Source organism: Papaver somniferum, chromosome 7 (assembly GCF_003573695.1).
Source record: "Papaver somniferum cultivar HN1 chromosome 7, ASM357369v1, whole genome shotgun sequence".
In the NCBI taxonomy this organism is placed as follows: domain Eukaryota; kingdom Viridiplantae; phylum Streptophyta; class Magnoliopsida; order Ranunculales; family Papaveraceae; genus Papaver; species Papaver somniferum.
This window is the reverse complement of record NC_039364.1, coordinates 131,461,511-131,480,301: the sequence shown is the minus strand read 5'-3', so window position 1 is coordinate 131,480,301 and position 18,791 is coordinate 131,461,511. Positions and strand designations below refer to the sequence as shown.

General features: G+C 38.4%; 1 protein-coding gene across 1 annotated transcript; it reads right to left on the bottom strand.

Moving 5' to 3' along the window:
* Window positions 1-14,698: 14,698 nt before the first annotated feature.
* On the bottom strand, window positions 14,699-15,238 carry LOC113295236 (glutamic acid-rich protein-like). Its single transcript, XM_026543587.1, has one exon. It carries the CDS (start codon window positions 15,236-15,238, stop codon window positions 14,699-14,701), a length of 540 nt encoding a protein of 179 aa, XP_026399372.1.
* Window positions 15,239-18,791: the final 3,553 nt, after the last annotated feature.

The following is an 18,791-nucleotide window of genomic DNA, read 5'->3' as shown; positions in this document are numbered from 1 at the left end:
GGTGTTTAAAATGATAGGTGAATGGTCACTATCAATTCTAGGAAGGTGCAGCACTGCGTCATCATGGAAAAGAAGTCTCCACTCAATGTTTCAAATAGCCCTATATAAATTTTCAAATATTTGAGTTGACTGGAAAACATTATTTGACCACGTGAAGGCAGGTCTGGCGAAACCCAAGTCTATATAACATCTCTTTCTCTGACTAGATTCCTGAATTCATTGCAGCTGATATCGGTATTAGGTGAGCCACCATGTTTCTCTTGTTGGTGCATCAGAACATTTAAATCACCGATAATGCACCATGGACCGGAAATTGTATCGATTTTGCAAGAAATTCTTCTCCAAAAATGATCTCTAAAGGGGTGAGATGGTGGTCCATAGATACAAAGAAGGTTCCATCTTGGAGTGTAAAGTTTGGGTTCAATGATGCAGTGGATCAGATTCTGGGTCTTGGAAGCAATTTTGATGTCAACATTGTCTTTCCATAATACTGCCAGTCCACCATTTCTTCCTTGAGCTGGGATATAATCAAAGTTCCTGAAATTTAAAGAGCCGATAATCCTCAAACTATTTCTCTCGTTAAGTCTTGTTTCAGAGATAAAAAGGATTGAGGGATTACAGCTGCACAAGAATGAGTTCAATGTTAGAATTTTCGTCTCATTCCCTAATCCACGACAGTTCCATGATTATACTAACATTTTCCTTGCGACTTTTCCAGGCAAGTTGCCATAGCCTCTTCTTCACTTAAGTGAAAATGTTTCAGTGGAGGGTCACAATCCATTGGAAAAGTTATCTCTTGCTGCCAACATGTTGAAAGATATCATCTTGAGCGGGTTTTGGTGAGGTTCTTGCCATCCTTTTCCACCGTCTCATTTTCTTGAAATTAGCTTGATAAACTGATGGGGGTGATGGTGGTGGGGAAGCGAATTGATTAAGCTGACTTTCTGTAGAAACAATGCTCCCATACTTATTTTGGTTGTTTTTGGGTGGGGCGGGGTTAGGAGGTTTATTGGGATATGGTTTTTTGATGGTTTTTTCTTGTTTTTGGATAATAATTTTGGATTGGGTATTTTCTGGGTTTTAGATATTAGTTTTGGATTGGGTATTTTTTGTGTTCCGGTCAGTGGTTTTGGGATGGGTTGGTGGACTTGTAACGGCTGAATTTTTCAACTTTAGAGTTTCAGAATTGGGCATTGAATTGATTGGGGAGGAAATTACGGAATCATTAATATGAGATGGGGATTTATTGGTATTAATGATGATTTGGTTTTCTTCTGGATTCTCAATTGAATTTGAAACTGGAAAAGGTAAAAGATTTTTCGTTAAATGTGGGTGATGGGTTGTGATTGTTGGCAGCGATTCTGGGGTTGGGTTGATTGGTTGGCCTGCTTGCCGGACAAGAAGTGAGGTTTCCGTTGATGCTTGTTCCACCAGGTTGACTAATTCCAACTGGGGATGAGTGAGTTTTTGAGCAAGGATTGAAATGACTTGGTTTTGACTTGTAATTGGCATTGATTTCTCCAGTAAAACGGGCAAAATTCTTGTCCTACATCTTCTCAATGAAGGTTTCAGGGGAGTAGAAACCCATTTTCTCACATTCCTTGGATGAATCTGGACATTGTTTCATAATATGACCAAACTTTCCACAGAGAAAACATATTTTTGGTACGCGTTAATACCTGAACTTAACATTGCACTCCTTCCTTGATGGAAGAGTGAATTTCATCTCTTGCTTTAACGCCTTGGTGATGTCAATCTTGACTCTAACTTTTGCAAATTTTCCCCATTTGGATTGATCTTCTGCAGAAATTGGATATGGATACCCAATTTTGGAATCTATGAATTCTACTACCTTTATATTTTAAGCACTCATGGGAAAATCATGAATTTGCACTGTAAAATCCGCGTATTTGAATTCATATTCATGGGGTAATTTATGTGGATCACAAATTTCCATGAGAAGGATGTATTCATTGATTTCCCATGGATATTTTGTGATAACCATATTGAAATCTCATCCCAATTCGAACTTGAAAAGATACATAGCTTGACCAAAATCAGTAACCTCAATAATTTCAGAAGGTCTCCAAGATCTTTGAAGGAGATTGAACATGATATTAAGATCATAAGCTCTTCGTGTGATGGTAGTGATGACAAGATAGAACTTAGGGTTATTTTCATATCAGTTAGGTCTTCTGGGATTTTAAAAGTTGTGTTGTCTTGATTGAGTAGATGCATAGATCCTCACAGTCAATTTCGTTCTGGTTTGTGGAGATGGAAGCCATTGACATAAAGGAAGGGGAAAAAACAGAAGAGAACAAGAGGGAGGGAGAAATAAAATAACAAATTGGGAGAAAAAATAAATCTTGAGAGAGAAAACAAATAAACTATTATACTTGGACTTGAGTAAGGGAGGAAAACAGTCGTCCTTTTGACGAGAAAAGAATCATCCTAGCGATGAAGAAAAAATCGTCCTGGCGACAAGAACTAATATGCTGAATTGCTGATCAATAAAACTAACTCCCAATAATGATTTGTACTAATATATAAAACTTCATAGATAAATTGATTCATACAACAACAAAAAGAAAAACTCAGCATAATAAATTTAAAACAAAAATCCTGATTATTAGTATAAAATAAAATAGATAAATCAATATGGTTTTGATGCTAAAATAGGTTTTGGTTTTGATATTAGGTAGAAACCCCTATGTCAAAAGCTTTACAAAAATATTGATACAACGCCTTTTTTTTCCCCAATAAATCATATGCTTTTATTTTTATCTCTTGTATAGATAAAATCATGAGATGAAGAATAACTAATGAAAATGATGGGTGATAGGGTTTAGTTTTCTTTTGTTGTTTTAGAAGGAAAATCAGAGAGAGAAAGAAAGGGATAAAAATGATAGCTACCTTTTTTGTTTTCTTTTTGTTTTCATTCTGTTATAAGTAACTTTCACTCAAGAAAAGAATAGACAAATAAAACCCATAGTGTCAATATCTATTTTATTTTATTAGGAAACATTTTTAATCAAATCAACCACGTGCATGCAAATAAAACCCATTGATTTAGATTTTAATTCCTGATTTTAATTTTATTTCCTTAATGCTATTTATTAATTCAAACTTACCAAAAGAAAGTAAACATCTCGTTTAATATATTCATTTTAGTAAAACAATTCATACATCCTAATACAAATAAATTCCTTAAATTATTATTAATGATGTTTCTATTTTTATTCAATATAACTTTCATACACCTAGACATAATTTCACATTTATATATTAAAGTAAATTTCTTTAATTTTGTTATATATCAGACGCATGCAATTAACAGTAATCTATAAATTTCCTGATTCATCTTTATAAACTTAAATACAAATATATATATATATATATTTTATTTTATTAGGAAACATTTTATATATATTTATATATATTCTTTACTTACCTATTAACTAATGTAAGAGATACGCACACAAATTTTTCATAAGGGCCAAGTCATTAAATTGACAAAATAGTTCAAAATCTTCCATTTTAAGTTTCCTTATGTATCTAAAATCCATTCTATAATTAGCTAGATAAAAATAATAAATCTCTTTCCTAATATTAAGAAAACAATAATTTTGTTTAGCCCACTAATTCAAACCACCGTCAAACCCATCGCTGAGGTGGCAATGACGTGGCTTGAGTTTTCTTTTCTGTATGTTATGTTCTCTGTTCTCAATCTTCTCCTCTTGATGGAAATTATCATTTGAATCTTGGGCGTCGGAGATATCATTAAGGTCAACAACAACAACATCGGGATATCACCGAACATTGTGAACAAATATCCCCACACTTGAGGCAGCATCTCTGCAATCGTGTAAGTATTACTTTCGGTAAATGATTTTTTCATTATTTGAAACCCTAATTTAGAATTTGAATTTGGGTAGATTTTGGTACAATGGAAATCTTGTTGTAATCAAATGGATAGGCTTTTTAAAAATCAAATGCGTACACATACTAAAGTGCCTTGAATCTTATGTAGGATTGTGAAAAATATGATTAGTACAATAGAATGCGTGTTGTGTCCCAAGGATTTATCTATGAAGTTGACAAATAGTGCTACTGAAAAGCATATGTTACATGAACTTATAGCATGTCTGATATTTCTCACATGAACTTCAAAATACTTCATAATTTTGGTCCAAATTTAAGATCTTTTATTGTTAATGTTGACAATTAGACCTCAGTATCCAGCAGTTTCTTGGCCATCCTAAGTTTAATGAGATAGAACTAGGACTGTGTTTTTTTTTTGTACTTTCTATTGATTTCACTTGCAACTGCATATCATCGTTATATACGGATGAATGCAAAGTTACCAAGGCTCTCGCAAAATTTTCCCGTTGGTTTTTACAGTTGGTATTGACTTTCTTTCTGAATTTACTTGGAACCAATAACTCTTAATTCTAAGAAAATTTGGCACCATCCTTCGCACATTGGTGATGGCATCACTTATGCTTGGCTAGATGGATATGATTCAGTCCCTACAAAAATTTCTACCAATAAACCTGGAACATGTTTTCTTTAGATTTATGTTGCTTTGGTTTAAATAGTAGTAAAGAAATGTTAAATTTTTTTTTCAGGAGTTTGGTTTTAAAAGACATGACAAAAGAGGTGATGCCACTTCTTGTACTAGTCTGTCTACCTCCTATCGTGACTTCTTTTGAGTTTGGTATCTTGGCAAAGATGACAGTGATGGCCGCTGTATGAGGATTTTCTTTTGGTACTTGTTGGTTTGTTTGGTTCTATGTGATTTACCACCTCTCAGGTCTGACACTTCTGTGCACCCACTCTTTGCATCCCTAAAAATTAAAAAAAAATTGATTGATACTTTCCTTTATGTATAAAAACGGTTCAAGCATTCAAGGTGATGGTGATTCATACCGGTTGGATATGTGTGCTTGGTCTCTTATTACAATCAAATTGTATCTACCTTTGTTTAGATAGTTATTCTTTTATTTTTTCACATGTGAAAGAGATGTTACTCCTTTTACACTTGTGTCTACCTTTCTTTAGAATTATAGAATTGAGGTGTAATAACCTTCTAGTTGTTCTTACAGGTGTTCTTTGGTCTGACAATGCTGAAGTCGCAGAAATTATACAACAAAAATAGCTGATCATTACCTGCTTTCCTCTTTTTTTATTTCCCATCTATGTATTTAGTTTTCTTGGGGTTATGACTCCCCGTTTAGGTGCATCTGTTGTACATTTTTCTCTCAATAAAAATTTTTTGCTTAAAATTTCATACTGCATTACATCTCAATTTGCATCACAGTATACACGTAATCAAAATATCGAAGAGACTACTGCGTTATCAGTGTTCATACATAATCAGTCATCGAATGAAGGAGGTCTTTGATGTACAGATTAAGATTCCTTCTTAACCAAAAATAAGAGACTTAATACTGCGTAGTGGGTACTATCAAAAACCACGTGCACACAAAGAAACATGGTCTTTCATCTACACATAAACATTCCCACCAAGACAGAGTGCACAAAAAAACCCATAGATAGACAACACGACCACACTAGAGATGAGACTTCCAGACAAAACTAACTTTTCCTTTGGATAAAGGCATCACAAAATGTTATAACCAACGGAATTGTGTTTTGTTTGTTAAGCTTGCGATTTGGGGGTTTTCTAGAGTTGGATCGAAGAGAGATAAGAAACCTAAAACTTTATTAACAAAGCGAAAAACCCTTTTTGATCAAGTACTAAACACCTTTGCTCCATGGATCTGATGATTGAAGATTTTTTATTACTTAGTTTTACAACCAGAACTAGGGCGAGATGAAGGAGAATTTTGTTTCGCCAAATTTGTTCTGGAAAAAAGAAGAAGGAAATAAAAGAACTAAACACGTTAGGATAAAGAAAAAAAACGAAGAAAACAGAAAAGTCAATCCACCTCAGCGCCACATCAACGGTGGGTTTGATAGTGGATTTGAATTGGTGGGTTGAGTAGAATTATTGTTAAGAAAAATGTCAAACATTAATTATATATAACTACCAATCAATTGTTGCCATAAATAATTAAGTCCTAATTAGTTAAATATTCAAAATAAAAAGATGATTTATATTTTCAAGATATACTAAAAGCATAATCAATTAAATTTAATTAATTTTTTTCGGAACCATAAGCATACTCATAACTAAATATTTATTCTTTACAAATTAAGATTTATATTATAATACGAATAAGTAATATGGATAGGGTTTTAAACGCGAAAATCATTTTAAGAAAATTACGGGGTTTTACACTATTAACCCCTTAAATACAGGGTGTTACACCTCTTGTGTGATACTAATTGCGTACTAGAGTCGATTCTCCTTTAGCCTAGGTTTTTCCTAAAACCATTATAGGTTAACGACTTAAAGATTTCATTGGGATTCTGAAGCCATACCCGACTATTTTCTATGTAGTGGCGTGTTCTGATCTTACTTGTTCTATCGTATTGAGTACTATCTTCTCTAAGATTGGCTCGAGTTTTATCTCCGATAGGTAAGATATAAAAAGTTGTAGATGGTGGATTTTCAACAAAGGGAAAAACCGTAAAATCAAGAGGCATGTTTTTGACGCGGCTTTCAGGCATGCAACGATTCATATTTTACGAAGCCATGATGAATATGTTTTCGAAAAGCCTCCATCAGCTGAGCGTTCGATCCCTAGCATTTCATCGTTCCCTCTATGCAGAATAACATTTTTGGGCGGTTCTCCGTAGATTGAGGACTTAACGCCTTCAGGACGTCGGTGATACTCACTGTTCCCTGATTGCAGGAGAGTGACCCACCTCCACATAGAAGAATAGTTTGGCGGCGGACGCCTTCAGGACGTCGGTGACACTTCACCGTTCCCTGATTATGTGGAGAGAGTGCATAGATTCAGGCGGTTCTCCATAGATTGATAACACTAACGCCTTCAGGTCGTAAACAACATCGTGACTCCCTGACTGTGCACCACTCAGAATAGATGTGACGCTTTAACTGGCTAATATCTTTTTTGAAGTAGATTACCTATGTCGTGACATTCACTACTGAATTCCCAGAATAATCTATCATTGCTCCTATTCCATGATCGAATCCACGGCCTGATCCCATGGAATGACAATAACAATTTCTCCTATTCCATGGCCGAATCCACGACCTGATCCCATGGAATGGCAATAAACAATTGTACTGATTCTATGATCGAATCCACAGCTTGATCTCATAGAATAGCAATGAAACAACTGTATTATCTCATTACACCGATTTCATTCTTTGGTCTCATGAAATGGTGATAAATAAATCTTAATTACTCCGATTCTATGGTCGAATCCACGATCCCATAGGATGGTAATGCTCGTTTTATTATTCTGAATTCATAGTCGAATCTACATCTGATCCTATGAATTAATTATGAACAACTATTCAGTTTTATTACTTAGTTTCATGAATTATTCTCCACTGAATTTCATAAATTAGTAATAAATACTCAATAACCGGGCATCTGGACCATCACTGAGTAAGCCCCACAAAAATGGTGCAAGTGTACTCGACAATGATGCACGACTGAGCACCCAGATGCACGAACGAGCATCCAAAAATATGAAACAATGGGGAATCCCTCGCAAAACAGGAGAAAACATTAAAATAATAATAAAATAATAGAGGCGCTCACGGTGGGCCCACCGGCCCGCCAGCCGGCCGTGCCCTAGCCACGGTCGGTCCGCGCCCCTCCCATTATTTTTCCTTATTTTATTTTCATAAACTCATGAGGGTTCTCCATCTTAGCAAAATTCCTTATTTTGTGCAAAACTTGTGAATTCACCATAACTTGGTGGATTCTCCAAATAATATTATAAAATAAGGAAAAGTGTGCCGGACCGGGTAACCCAGCCGACTGGCCATGCCAAGTCGTGGCCGGTCCCACACCTCACAATCCTTAGCTTTTTATAATTAAACTCCTTGTTTCAATAAAAACTCATGGATTCTCCATATCTTCATGGATTCTCCATATCTTCAAGGACTCTCCATAACCTCAAGGATTCATGAAAAATAATAATAAAATAGGGAAAGGTGTGCGGGACCGGGCAACTTTCCGGCCGGCCATGCCTTAGCCGTGGCCGGTCCCACACCTTGCAATCCCTAATTTCTCATTATTATTATTTTCCCAATTCTTGAAACTCCTGAGTTTGAGTAAAATTCGTGAGTTCTCCATATTTTCTCAAATATTGCCCGAATCACGAAAAACCAAAAGCCAACATGGTCGCACCGTCGGCTAGCCTCTCACGACAATTTTAAATATTAAAACATTCTTATTTTAATATTTTTAAAATATTGATGAATTGAGCATACATGCTCATTCCACCAAAAAATCGAGAATTCTCATCCAAGATGAAACTCTTCTGAAAATTCACGATATTGCTCAAATGCGCATCAGAAAATACTGAAACTCTCAGTATGGAGACACGGACATTATGGTAACACGTGCGTGCCTCTATGACCGACCAAGTCATTCCTAGGGATTGCACGAAACTGGTCCCACACGTGTTCGCAATTCTGACCTAATTTGCTCAATTAGAGAATCCTCCAACCAACTGGAGAATCCTCCAAACGACCAACAATCGGTCACGTGACCACCAAGGGCCGGTCCCATGCCCTCTTGGTCGGTCCCATCTCTCATACCTAGGTTTTACACCTAATGTTGAACCCAGCAATATTTTCAGTAAATGGTGAATCCACCATTTATTCATGATTTCTCACCAACTCTCAAACTGAGAATCCTGGTGCGTGGCACCACATGGACGTTCCTCATCCCATGTGGTCGGTCCCTATCATTCATGATCAATTTTCAGCAATTCCCCAATTGATGGAGGACTGACAAAAATTAGGGTTTTCGAATGAACGCTCTGTGAAACCATCATTCTGAGCACTCTTAGAACACTAATAAAATTTACGTTGCTTCACTAATCAACATAAATATTTTAATTGATATTTTACTGGGTCACGTCACCAGTAAATAATTGGCTAAATCGAGCAATACTTGCTCGATTACCCAAATATAATCAATATTCGGCAATTCATCGATAATTCGTTGAATTGAGCAATACTTGCTCAGTTGCACGTCAGATTATCAAAATCGTTAATTTGGTGAATTGAGCAATACTTGCTCAGTTTACCATCAAGTTCTTAATATTCAGTAATTTGCAGAGTTGAGCAATACTTGCTCAGTTGCCCATCAAATTCTTAATATTCAGTAATTTGCAGAGTTGAGCAATACTTGCTGAGTTGTCCATCAAATTCTCAATATTTGCAGAATTGAGCAATACTTGCTCAGTTGCTCATTAAATTCTCGTTATTCGCAGAATTGAGAAATACTTACTCAATCGCTCAACTAGTTGGTAATCCATCATACTGACATCTTTTCAGAGAACTACATGTTCAACCCATGAATCGCCGAGCATTCACCATCCATGATTGATTCACCAAACTTAGACTCATTGTCTAATCAGTCAACAATTGACTAATCAAAACACGTCTGCCCCGCAGACTCCACGATTTGTGAGACATCAATCACATCAAAAATGGGGGGATATCACTTAGGGTTTTGGTCCGGCGGTCTATGGCACGTGGATTCATCCACAACGAGAAATGTGCGTAAGTCGTGTAAACGGTTGAAGGAGTTAGCAAAGTAGTGGGTGCACGATCAGTCAAGTCTCCACACGACATGGAACTGACTTTACCATGATCTCTCACTTTCCCACTCTTTCACTCAAGAACCCGTCACACTTACAGGGATCAGTGGTTCATCATTCTTGCAATATAATTAAGTCAAAATCGAGGACGACAAATCAGTATCAACGTTTTCCGTCAACAACTCGATACAAACTTATTCACAGAACTCAACTTCAGCAGTTCACCATTATTGCAGAAACCTTCAACACACCCACAATCCTCGATCATAACTGATCCCACACAATTCTCATCTTCCCTCCTACAGATTAACCCATCTCCCTCTTTGCGACCGAATTGACTCTGGAACGGCCATTGTCTTGGTTTAGGCCGGAGTCATACAGATTGATTTCCCGAATCTAAGCACCCCCTTTGCAGCGGTGCATCTGTGTGAGGATTAACATTTTGCCCGGTCGAGGAGTCTCGAGACCACGCTCGTCTCTCCACTTCCCGAAAAACCGGTGACCCGTTTTTCCCCATCCACAGATTGGTGACCACAGTGGGAGATTAATCTCTCGGTTGCAATCTATCATTTTCGCAAAGATGGTCGGTCTTAGGACTAACTCAACCACTCCAAACCCTAGCCAGGATATCCCAAATGGTAACTCTACTCACGTTCCTCCAAATAATTCTGGTTACAATGAACTTTCATACTTTACCTCTCCATTTATCTCCGTTGAATCAATTGACGGAGAAATCCCAAGTTTGGCCGAATTGGCACGGAGACAAGAAGACTTGTCAAGAAACGTGGACCGGATGAAGAGAGCAATTGATAACTTGTTCACTTTCCTGGTGCACGTGACAAGGATTTTGGGAGCAGAAATGGTGGAACCTCTGAATCCCTCAACTGACGCTCCTCCTCAAGCCAACAACTTTACCACTTATGAAAAGTCGGTGGAACAAGAGGTCACACGACTGATCGAGAACCTATGTGAACTTCTAAATTTCTCTAGAGATCAGCGCACAAACACTTTTGCTGCACTCAACAAAATATCATCTGACGTGCAAGTCGTCTCACCATCTCCAGTGACCGAACAGGTGTCCATGATGTCGGAACTGTCGATTAATAACATCACCTTCACCGAAGAAGACCCAAAAGTAATCAAAGGACAAGCAGTCACAGATTTACTTGCCGCTTTCCCTGGAGAAGATATCACGATGTTACATGAAGAAGTGCCCGGTGAGTTTCCATAGATCTCAATTATTCAGGAAGAAACGTGGCTATTATACTTCGATGGGTCTGCTAGTCCGAGCAATGATATTGGTGGAGCAGGTATTGTGCTGGTATCTCCATCCGGTGAAGTCTTCTCACATTTCTTCAAGCTGGATTTCCATTGCACTAACAACTCGGCAGAATATGAAGCTTTTCTCCTAGGACTATCTTTGGCTAAGAAAGCAGGAGCAAAGCTCCTAGAAATCAGAGGGGACTCGAAGTTGTTGGTCAATCAAATGAATGGCGTGTACTCTCTCAAAGAATTAACACTTGCCCCATTCAGGACTGAGGCACAAGGACTATTAACTCATTTCTACGATGCAACAATTGTTCATACTGGCCGCACCAACAATAGACATGTCGATTGTCTAGTGACTTTAGCATCCAAACTGCAGTTCGAAGGGTCCGAGAAATCCATCACTGTGCAAAGGCGTTCTGTGTCATCTACCTGGCTCACTCAAGTCGAGGATGCTCAGTCGAACGACTGGCGAGCGCCCATCATTCATGAATTGAGCAATTCTCTTACGGAGGGGAAAATTAGCCTCAAGGAATTGAAAAAACTTTTTCTTGCTGCACGGAGCATTATACTATCGCAATCCTGATGGATCCCTGTCGCGATGCCTTGGAGATGAAGAAGCCAGTGAACAACTTAAGCGCATACATGAGGAAGTATGTGGGAAAACCCTGGTAATCACGCTTTACCGAAGACTTCAGAGACTCGGGTATTATTGGCCCTCCATGGAGACTCAGTCGAGAAAGTTGCAAGGATCCTGTCCAAATTGTCAGACACCACCTCATCACCTGGAGGTTCTAAAACTTCATCACACTGGGGACTGGAGAGAACCTTACGTAAAGTATCTCCGTGACAACGATCTTCCATCAGAGAAGAAAAGTGTGATCAAACTCATTCAAAGAGCCAAACGTTTTGTCTACTTGGAAGGGATTTTGTATCGCAAAAGCTTCGGTGGGAATCTCCTGAGATTCCTGGCTGAACATGAAATCCCTACAATCCTGAAAAAGATGCACGAGGGTGAACACCAAGGAAAGAAGAAATTATTTTTCCAAATTCATGAGAAGTATTACTGGCCAACCATGGAAGATGATGCAACCGCCTATGTTCGGAGATGTCATCAGTGCCAAGTTCACGGTAATCTCATCCACACTCCTTGTCTCCCATTAAATTCTGTGAGCAGTCTATGTCCCTTCTACAGCTGGGGACTGGATATTATTGGGAAGATTAACCCAGCATCTTTCGAAGCAGCATGAATACATCATCACGACGACAGAGTATTTTACCAAATGGGTTGAAGCTATTCTTCTCCGGAGAACTACTGGAATTACAATTGCTACCTTCATCAAAGAGCACATCATATGCAGATTTGGCATCCCTAAGCACATCATCACAGATAACGGAGGACCCTTCGCCAACAAACATGTCACAAAATTACTTGAATAATACGACATTAAACAAAGATTCTCCAGGCCATACTATCCCCAGGGAAATGAGCAAGCGGAGAGCACCAACAAAGCTCTGATATGGATTCTCAGTCGAAGAGTTCATGATAATCCACGAACGTGGAATGAAGAATTGCCTATGGCTTTGTGGGATTACCGCACTGCACCAAGGAGTTCAATCGGGACTTCACCATATTCTCTCGTCTATGGTGTTGATGCCATCCTCCCAGCGGAGATCAAAATTCCCTCTGTAAGAATTGCAGCAGCAAGTGGGGTGCAGTGGGACGAAGCCGAAGTGTCCAATTCGAGGATTGCCGAGTTAGACATGCTTGAGTCGAGAAGAGCCAAAGTAGAAAAATATGTGGAAACTTACAAACAGAGGATCTCCAAAGCGTACAACAAAATTGTAAGACCTCGAACATTTCAAATAGGAGATTTGGTTCTAAAAACAACAAAACATATCCAACAAGACATGTCCGCTCCCAAGTCCTCTCCTAAATGGGAAGGGCCTTATTAGTCATCAAGGCAGTATCTAGTGGATATTACAAAATCCTAGCTGTTAATGGAGGAATCGAAGGAAACATCATCAACGAAAAATGGCTCAAAACATATTACGCCTAATCCGTAGAAAACCATTACCTTTTCATCAATTCAAGCATTTCTCAAAATGTAATTTATATTCCTCCAAAGAGTATGCAAAGTACTCCTTTGTTCATTAAACATTTCATAAATGAACAAATATTTCTTTATCAATTATTCTGCCTACAGAAAAGCCTGAACCTATTCAAAAGAAAAACAACAATCATAAAGGCTCACTCAGAATAAACCATCCAACAGAGGGTAATTCTTAAAGACAGCCATGTCTAACTTCTTTTGAAAGTTTTCGGTCTTCACCTTCAAATCCTGGAAAGCTTTCTCAACTCTCGCCGATTCCAGGGAAAGTGCCTTCTCCTCTTCCAAGAAAGTAGTTGTGGTAGAAATTGTATCAGCAGCAGCGGCTACCCTGTGGATTTTGATCATCTCAAGCCGACGACGAAGCCAACTTATGTTGAACGACAAAGTTTCACAATTCGAGATCATTTCATCCCACCTGTGCAGTTCATGGTTCTTGACATCTCGTAGATTCATCTCGTTCATCTCTTCAATGATCGGTAACAATCCGGAAACCGTGGTCAGAAGGGTTGGGAGAAAACCTCTCCATATTTCCGTCGTAGCAATGTGCCCATACCGCCTCCAAATTTTGGTATACAAAGGTACATGAAATTTTGGAATGACGAATCCACCGACCACGCTATTATTTGGAGAAGTATTAGTCATGGGAACTTCAAAAGGGAGTCCAGTTGTTGGATACTCGTGAGCCCCAGCCCTAGCTTCCACGGAATCAGTAGAGTCTTCATCAACATGGTTGCTGCTATCGTCGGCCATTACCACGGATTTAACATTCCTTCGTTTTCTAGCATCGACCACAACCTGAATGTCAACCTGCAACGATGGAACATTCAGAAGAAATGGACAATGCTAGGTCAAAGAAAGATCTTCAGTCGAAGACTTACAGACATCCCAGTCCAGCTTCACGAGCAGACCTATGACGTGCGGGAGCCCTGACAGTCCGTTTAGGTCGGGATCCATTCCCCTGATTGCCCTGCAAAGGATCATTTTCTTTGATCAGGATTGATTTCTAATCACATGAAAACGGTGTAAAACATGATATACTCACTGGAATAGGTGTCTCATGCTCATACTTTGTCGAGGATCCATTTCGAGAAGAAGCACTACTACCAGACATGTTGATGAGAGGTATGATTATGATCAAAAAATTTCTTCTGATAGTGTACATCGAAGAAGATGTCTTGAATCAATATCAAACCCTAAGTATTGAAAGTCAAGATGAAGATACTTATTATATAGCGATAAGATGAGTCAGTTGCGGTTTCTGCTGAAATCCTAAACCTCGAATCATATGCACGGAGATATGGGAGGAGCGCAACAATACTAGGGACTGACAGTTCAGCTATAGTCAACGTTGCGATTGATGACCTAGCATGTCACGTATCTCCCTAGCCAGATCATATGGTCGTGGATCATCATTGCCTACGTGGATCTTGGGTCATTGCTCAAAGCTAGAATGTGGAGAAGTTTGGTGGAGAAACGATAGGAGATTATTGTTCAAAAAATAATTTCTAGCAACATCTCTACATCCAAATTAATCAAATAATCAGAAAGTATCTACTTCAGCAGAAAGGAAATAATTTCAGAAAAACTCATGAGCAAGATCAGTCAGACTCATCAGAGGCGTTGGATTTGTCAGAATCATCATGCCCATCATCATCGTCTTCTGCTGAATCCTCTTCACGATCTTCATCAGAATCATTATCAAGGCCGTTGACGAAGTATGGGTGAATATCTTCTTCATAGGTGTCCCATCCAGCTTCCTCCTCACGCTCAGCCTCGGGATCAGCTCGGGTCAGCTTCTCAATTTCTCTAGTGTACCGCTCCGGCTTGATTTCACGCTCCGGTGGTCCCCACATAGATTCATCCTCTGAAGCATCAGAGTCTGAAGATACACCTTCAGCACGGGAATGAAGCTTATCCTCAGCCTTCACTATCCGAAGCTCAATTCGGGATCTTCTTCGTAGACGATCCTCCAACTCGTCATCTTCAGCTTTTCTCTTCCTGATCTCAGCATAAGTGACTCGCTGATTGTCGACGGATATATCACGATTCTCTTTAGCTCGACTTTTGACTGTGGAAGGTTTGAAATCCTCTTCTGAAGAGCTGGAAGGATAATCGTTGCTGCTGCTAGAAGTCACCATTTTCAGAGACAAGGAATATGGAGTTACAAACACGCTGGTATTAACGCCTGCAAAAATGGTATTCCTCAATTCTTACCTATTTACGATTTCACGAACTTAGTGATAACAATGTAAAACCCCCAAAACTTGCTCGTTCTTTCAAACCTGCAAAATCGAGCGTGAAACATATTATTCAAGAGTCAACACCGACTTTTCGAGAAACTATGAGTAATTCACATAACCTTCTATGTGAGCACTCACTGATTTTTGCGCGTACATACGCTATAAAAATGCTGAATCACACATACACTGTGAATTCACCAAACTCATAAATTGTGTGCTTCAAAAACAAACTTGGGTTTTCATGAAACCTAATAAACAAAACCTTTTGCTACTGCAACTAGGTCATATCTATTCAAAATTTTATGTCTCTCTTCCATATTAGGGATTTTTTGCTCGTTCCTACGACTAACGAACCAACGTGCTGATCGTATTTTTCAATGATGTTGTAGTAAGATAATTCGTACACTCAGATTTGTTGAGAATTTGTTTTAAGACTTAATAAAGAAAATAAGGAAAAATATATATACACAATTTGTGACAAGATGAAGAGACGCTGAGACGCGGGATTCCACTACTTTTCATATTGTTATGGTTCAGTCATTAACTCTAGACAATATAGCTAAAACAAAAGAAGTTGTGACTCTAGTTCTTTGCCAAAAATAGATTTCGTAAAATATTATTTGTAAGTTAAAAGCATGACGCATCTAAAGTATTTAGAACTAAGCATGCGACATCTAACAAAATAACAAATAATTAACAGAAATCATAAAGCAATTAAATCTATGCAAAAAGTCAATAAAAGAATTAATTCATTTACCACAATCATGAAAAGTTGCTTTCTCCGTTGTCCCAATGATAGGGTTTAGCTCATCATGTTGTTGGAAACACGCTCGAAATTCATTATTATTGCTCAAAAATGGTTTACAAATGATGAAAAGGGAGAAATATAATGAAAACCGGGTTTGTAACAGTTATATGTGTTACAAACCAGAACGACCCACAATATGTGTCACTGATACTGTAGCAAATAAGTCTGCCTCTGATGTACGACCCTCGGCTGTGAGTCGTTATCACTGTAGAAAAACGACTGTCTTTGCTGGTCTGTTCTTCGTGTTCTTCAGCTATGCAGCAGCAGAATGGTGGTTTCTGCAGCTTGACTTTTCGACTCTGTGGTGCTCTATTCCTCTCCCAAACTCTCCATCCTCCTTTATGAAACACCAGCACCCTTTATATAGCCAGTAGCACCAAGAAATCTCGCTATAACTCAAGATAATTCTCTCTTAACTCGGCCTTGATGAAAAAAAATTTGGGAATATTTTCTTCCATGATTTAGCTTCTCACGCTGCTTCCCCACGCCAAATTACTCTCAACGCATCCAGTCATTGTCCAGAAGTGTTCCAACATGCAGCAGCCACGCGAAAATCTCTAGGTCACTCAATCAGGACTCAGAATGGAAAACCAACCAGTGATGCTCTGATTTCATATCTTGGGTTATCTAGCCAAATTTGATTGAAACAAACACCCATACCAGCTTTGTTATGACAAATCACATCTACCCATGAAGTTTCAGGGATTGAATCTCATTAAATCACGTCCAAACATCCGATTGAAAATATGCCAGTTCTCTTCACCATTTTCCCGCCAAAACAAAATTTTGAATTTGTTAAAGAAGGTCACCCCTTATCCAGTGGTCGCCCCTTATCCGTTGCTGGAGTCCGAATAACATATGTCCTCCGGGGTGCCTTTAACAACTTTTTTCCATTAATATTTATTTCCAAAAAATACCTACAAACACACAAAACACCATAATAAGTATGAAATCGAGTACTAACAATACGAAACATTGAGGACAAATTAGACACATAAATGCGTCTATCAAATACCCCCAAACTTATTATTTTCTAGTCCTCGAGCAAAACTAATAATAAGAAAATAAAACTGAGTTAATCTCGGGAGGGTTTACCAGAGGTGTACCCACAAAACCATTACTCCAGACCCTAGCTATCTATGCAGAACCTTGGAAGGCACTAAAGAATCTCCTTGGTTGGCATACCTATTGACTACAGGAGGAAGTACCCTGATGCGAAATTCCAATTGTTGTACACGAGTTTCCACTCAAGCATACTAAAATTCATATAAAGTGACAGAGCTCTACTCAGATAGTTTCTGTACATCATAACCGGAGTCAACCAATCACATGGAAAGATTAAGAAGATGGATAAAGAGAAAAAATCGATGGTTTAAAGTGAACGGTGTTTCCCATATCTGTCTGAAGGCCTCTGCCAAGATGAACCTATCCTAATGGACTGAGATACCGGTCTGACTAATATCAACACAACTGGCATATACAAGGGGACCAGTGGTCGATAAACCTAACTCTAGGTCAACACAACTGGCATATACAATGGCACCAGTGGTCGACTTTATTGAATTTATTCCGGTTGGTCTGATGGTCTGGTCTTAATTTTTTTTTTTTTTTTTTTTTTGAGTATCTCAATCACCCTATTTCACCCTAGCAAAGGTAACAACTTGAATCGTGTGCCCCACCAAATCACTTAAAAACAAAAACAGAAGGATTAGGATTCAACGAGATACGGCGAAACTACCATGTTTTTTTTTTTTAATTCTAACACCTGAGCTCTGTGCTTTTATTAATAGACTCTTTAGATGTTTCCATCTAATCAGATTGGTTCCTCAACTCCTACAACCAAGATGTTCCCATCCACTTAGATTGGATAGTGCTATCCTTAATATGCATAAATTTCTAGGCTCTGGAGTTTATTTATACTGCAACTAAAAAGTTTCCCCCATACCCCCAAACTTAAATCTAACATTGTCCTCAATGTTCTAAAGATAAAATTAAAAGCGTGAACAAGGAGAAACTGTTACCACTTGAAGCAAAAGAGTTAAGTAAAGATATTACCGTGTTGCATGAGCATGGGTTACCTCCCAAGAAGTGCTAAGTTTAAAGTCTTCAGCCATACATTGGAAGAGTTAGTCACCTCGTAGAATCATAAAGAAGTAGCCGGAATAATTGCGGGTCATCTGGATCAAAAAGTATTACCCACAAGAAGAGGAAACTACAACAGACCAAGAAGATACCGAACATACCCTTGCTTAAGACAATTACATCTAGTTGTGGTTCATGTTCAGGCTCTATAAAAGGGTCCAAATAAAAGGTTTTCATCGGTTGGATTTCCTCAAAGCTAAGATCCGGTTCAGGTATTAGAGTCTGGAAAAACTCAACTAAGAACTTAGAAGAACATAACAAAAGACCGAATAATTGGGGATCCTCTAAGTCAATCAGATTTGACTCACATAGCTGACCACAATGAAAGAGGTGGTCTTCCTTAAGAAAATGTGTCGACCCTATTCTCCTAAAGTAATTAGGTTCAGTCTCAAAACTTAATAACCGACACATCTGAAAATTATATGTTCCCACAATTGGAAGAAAAGTTTTTGGTGGGAAAACAAATTCAATCTTGGTATCATAGCCTGGGTTAACCACATC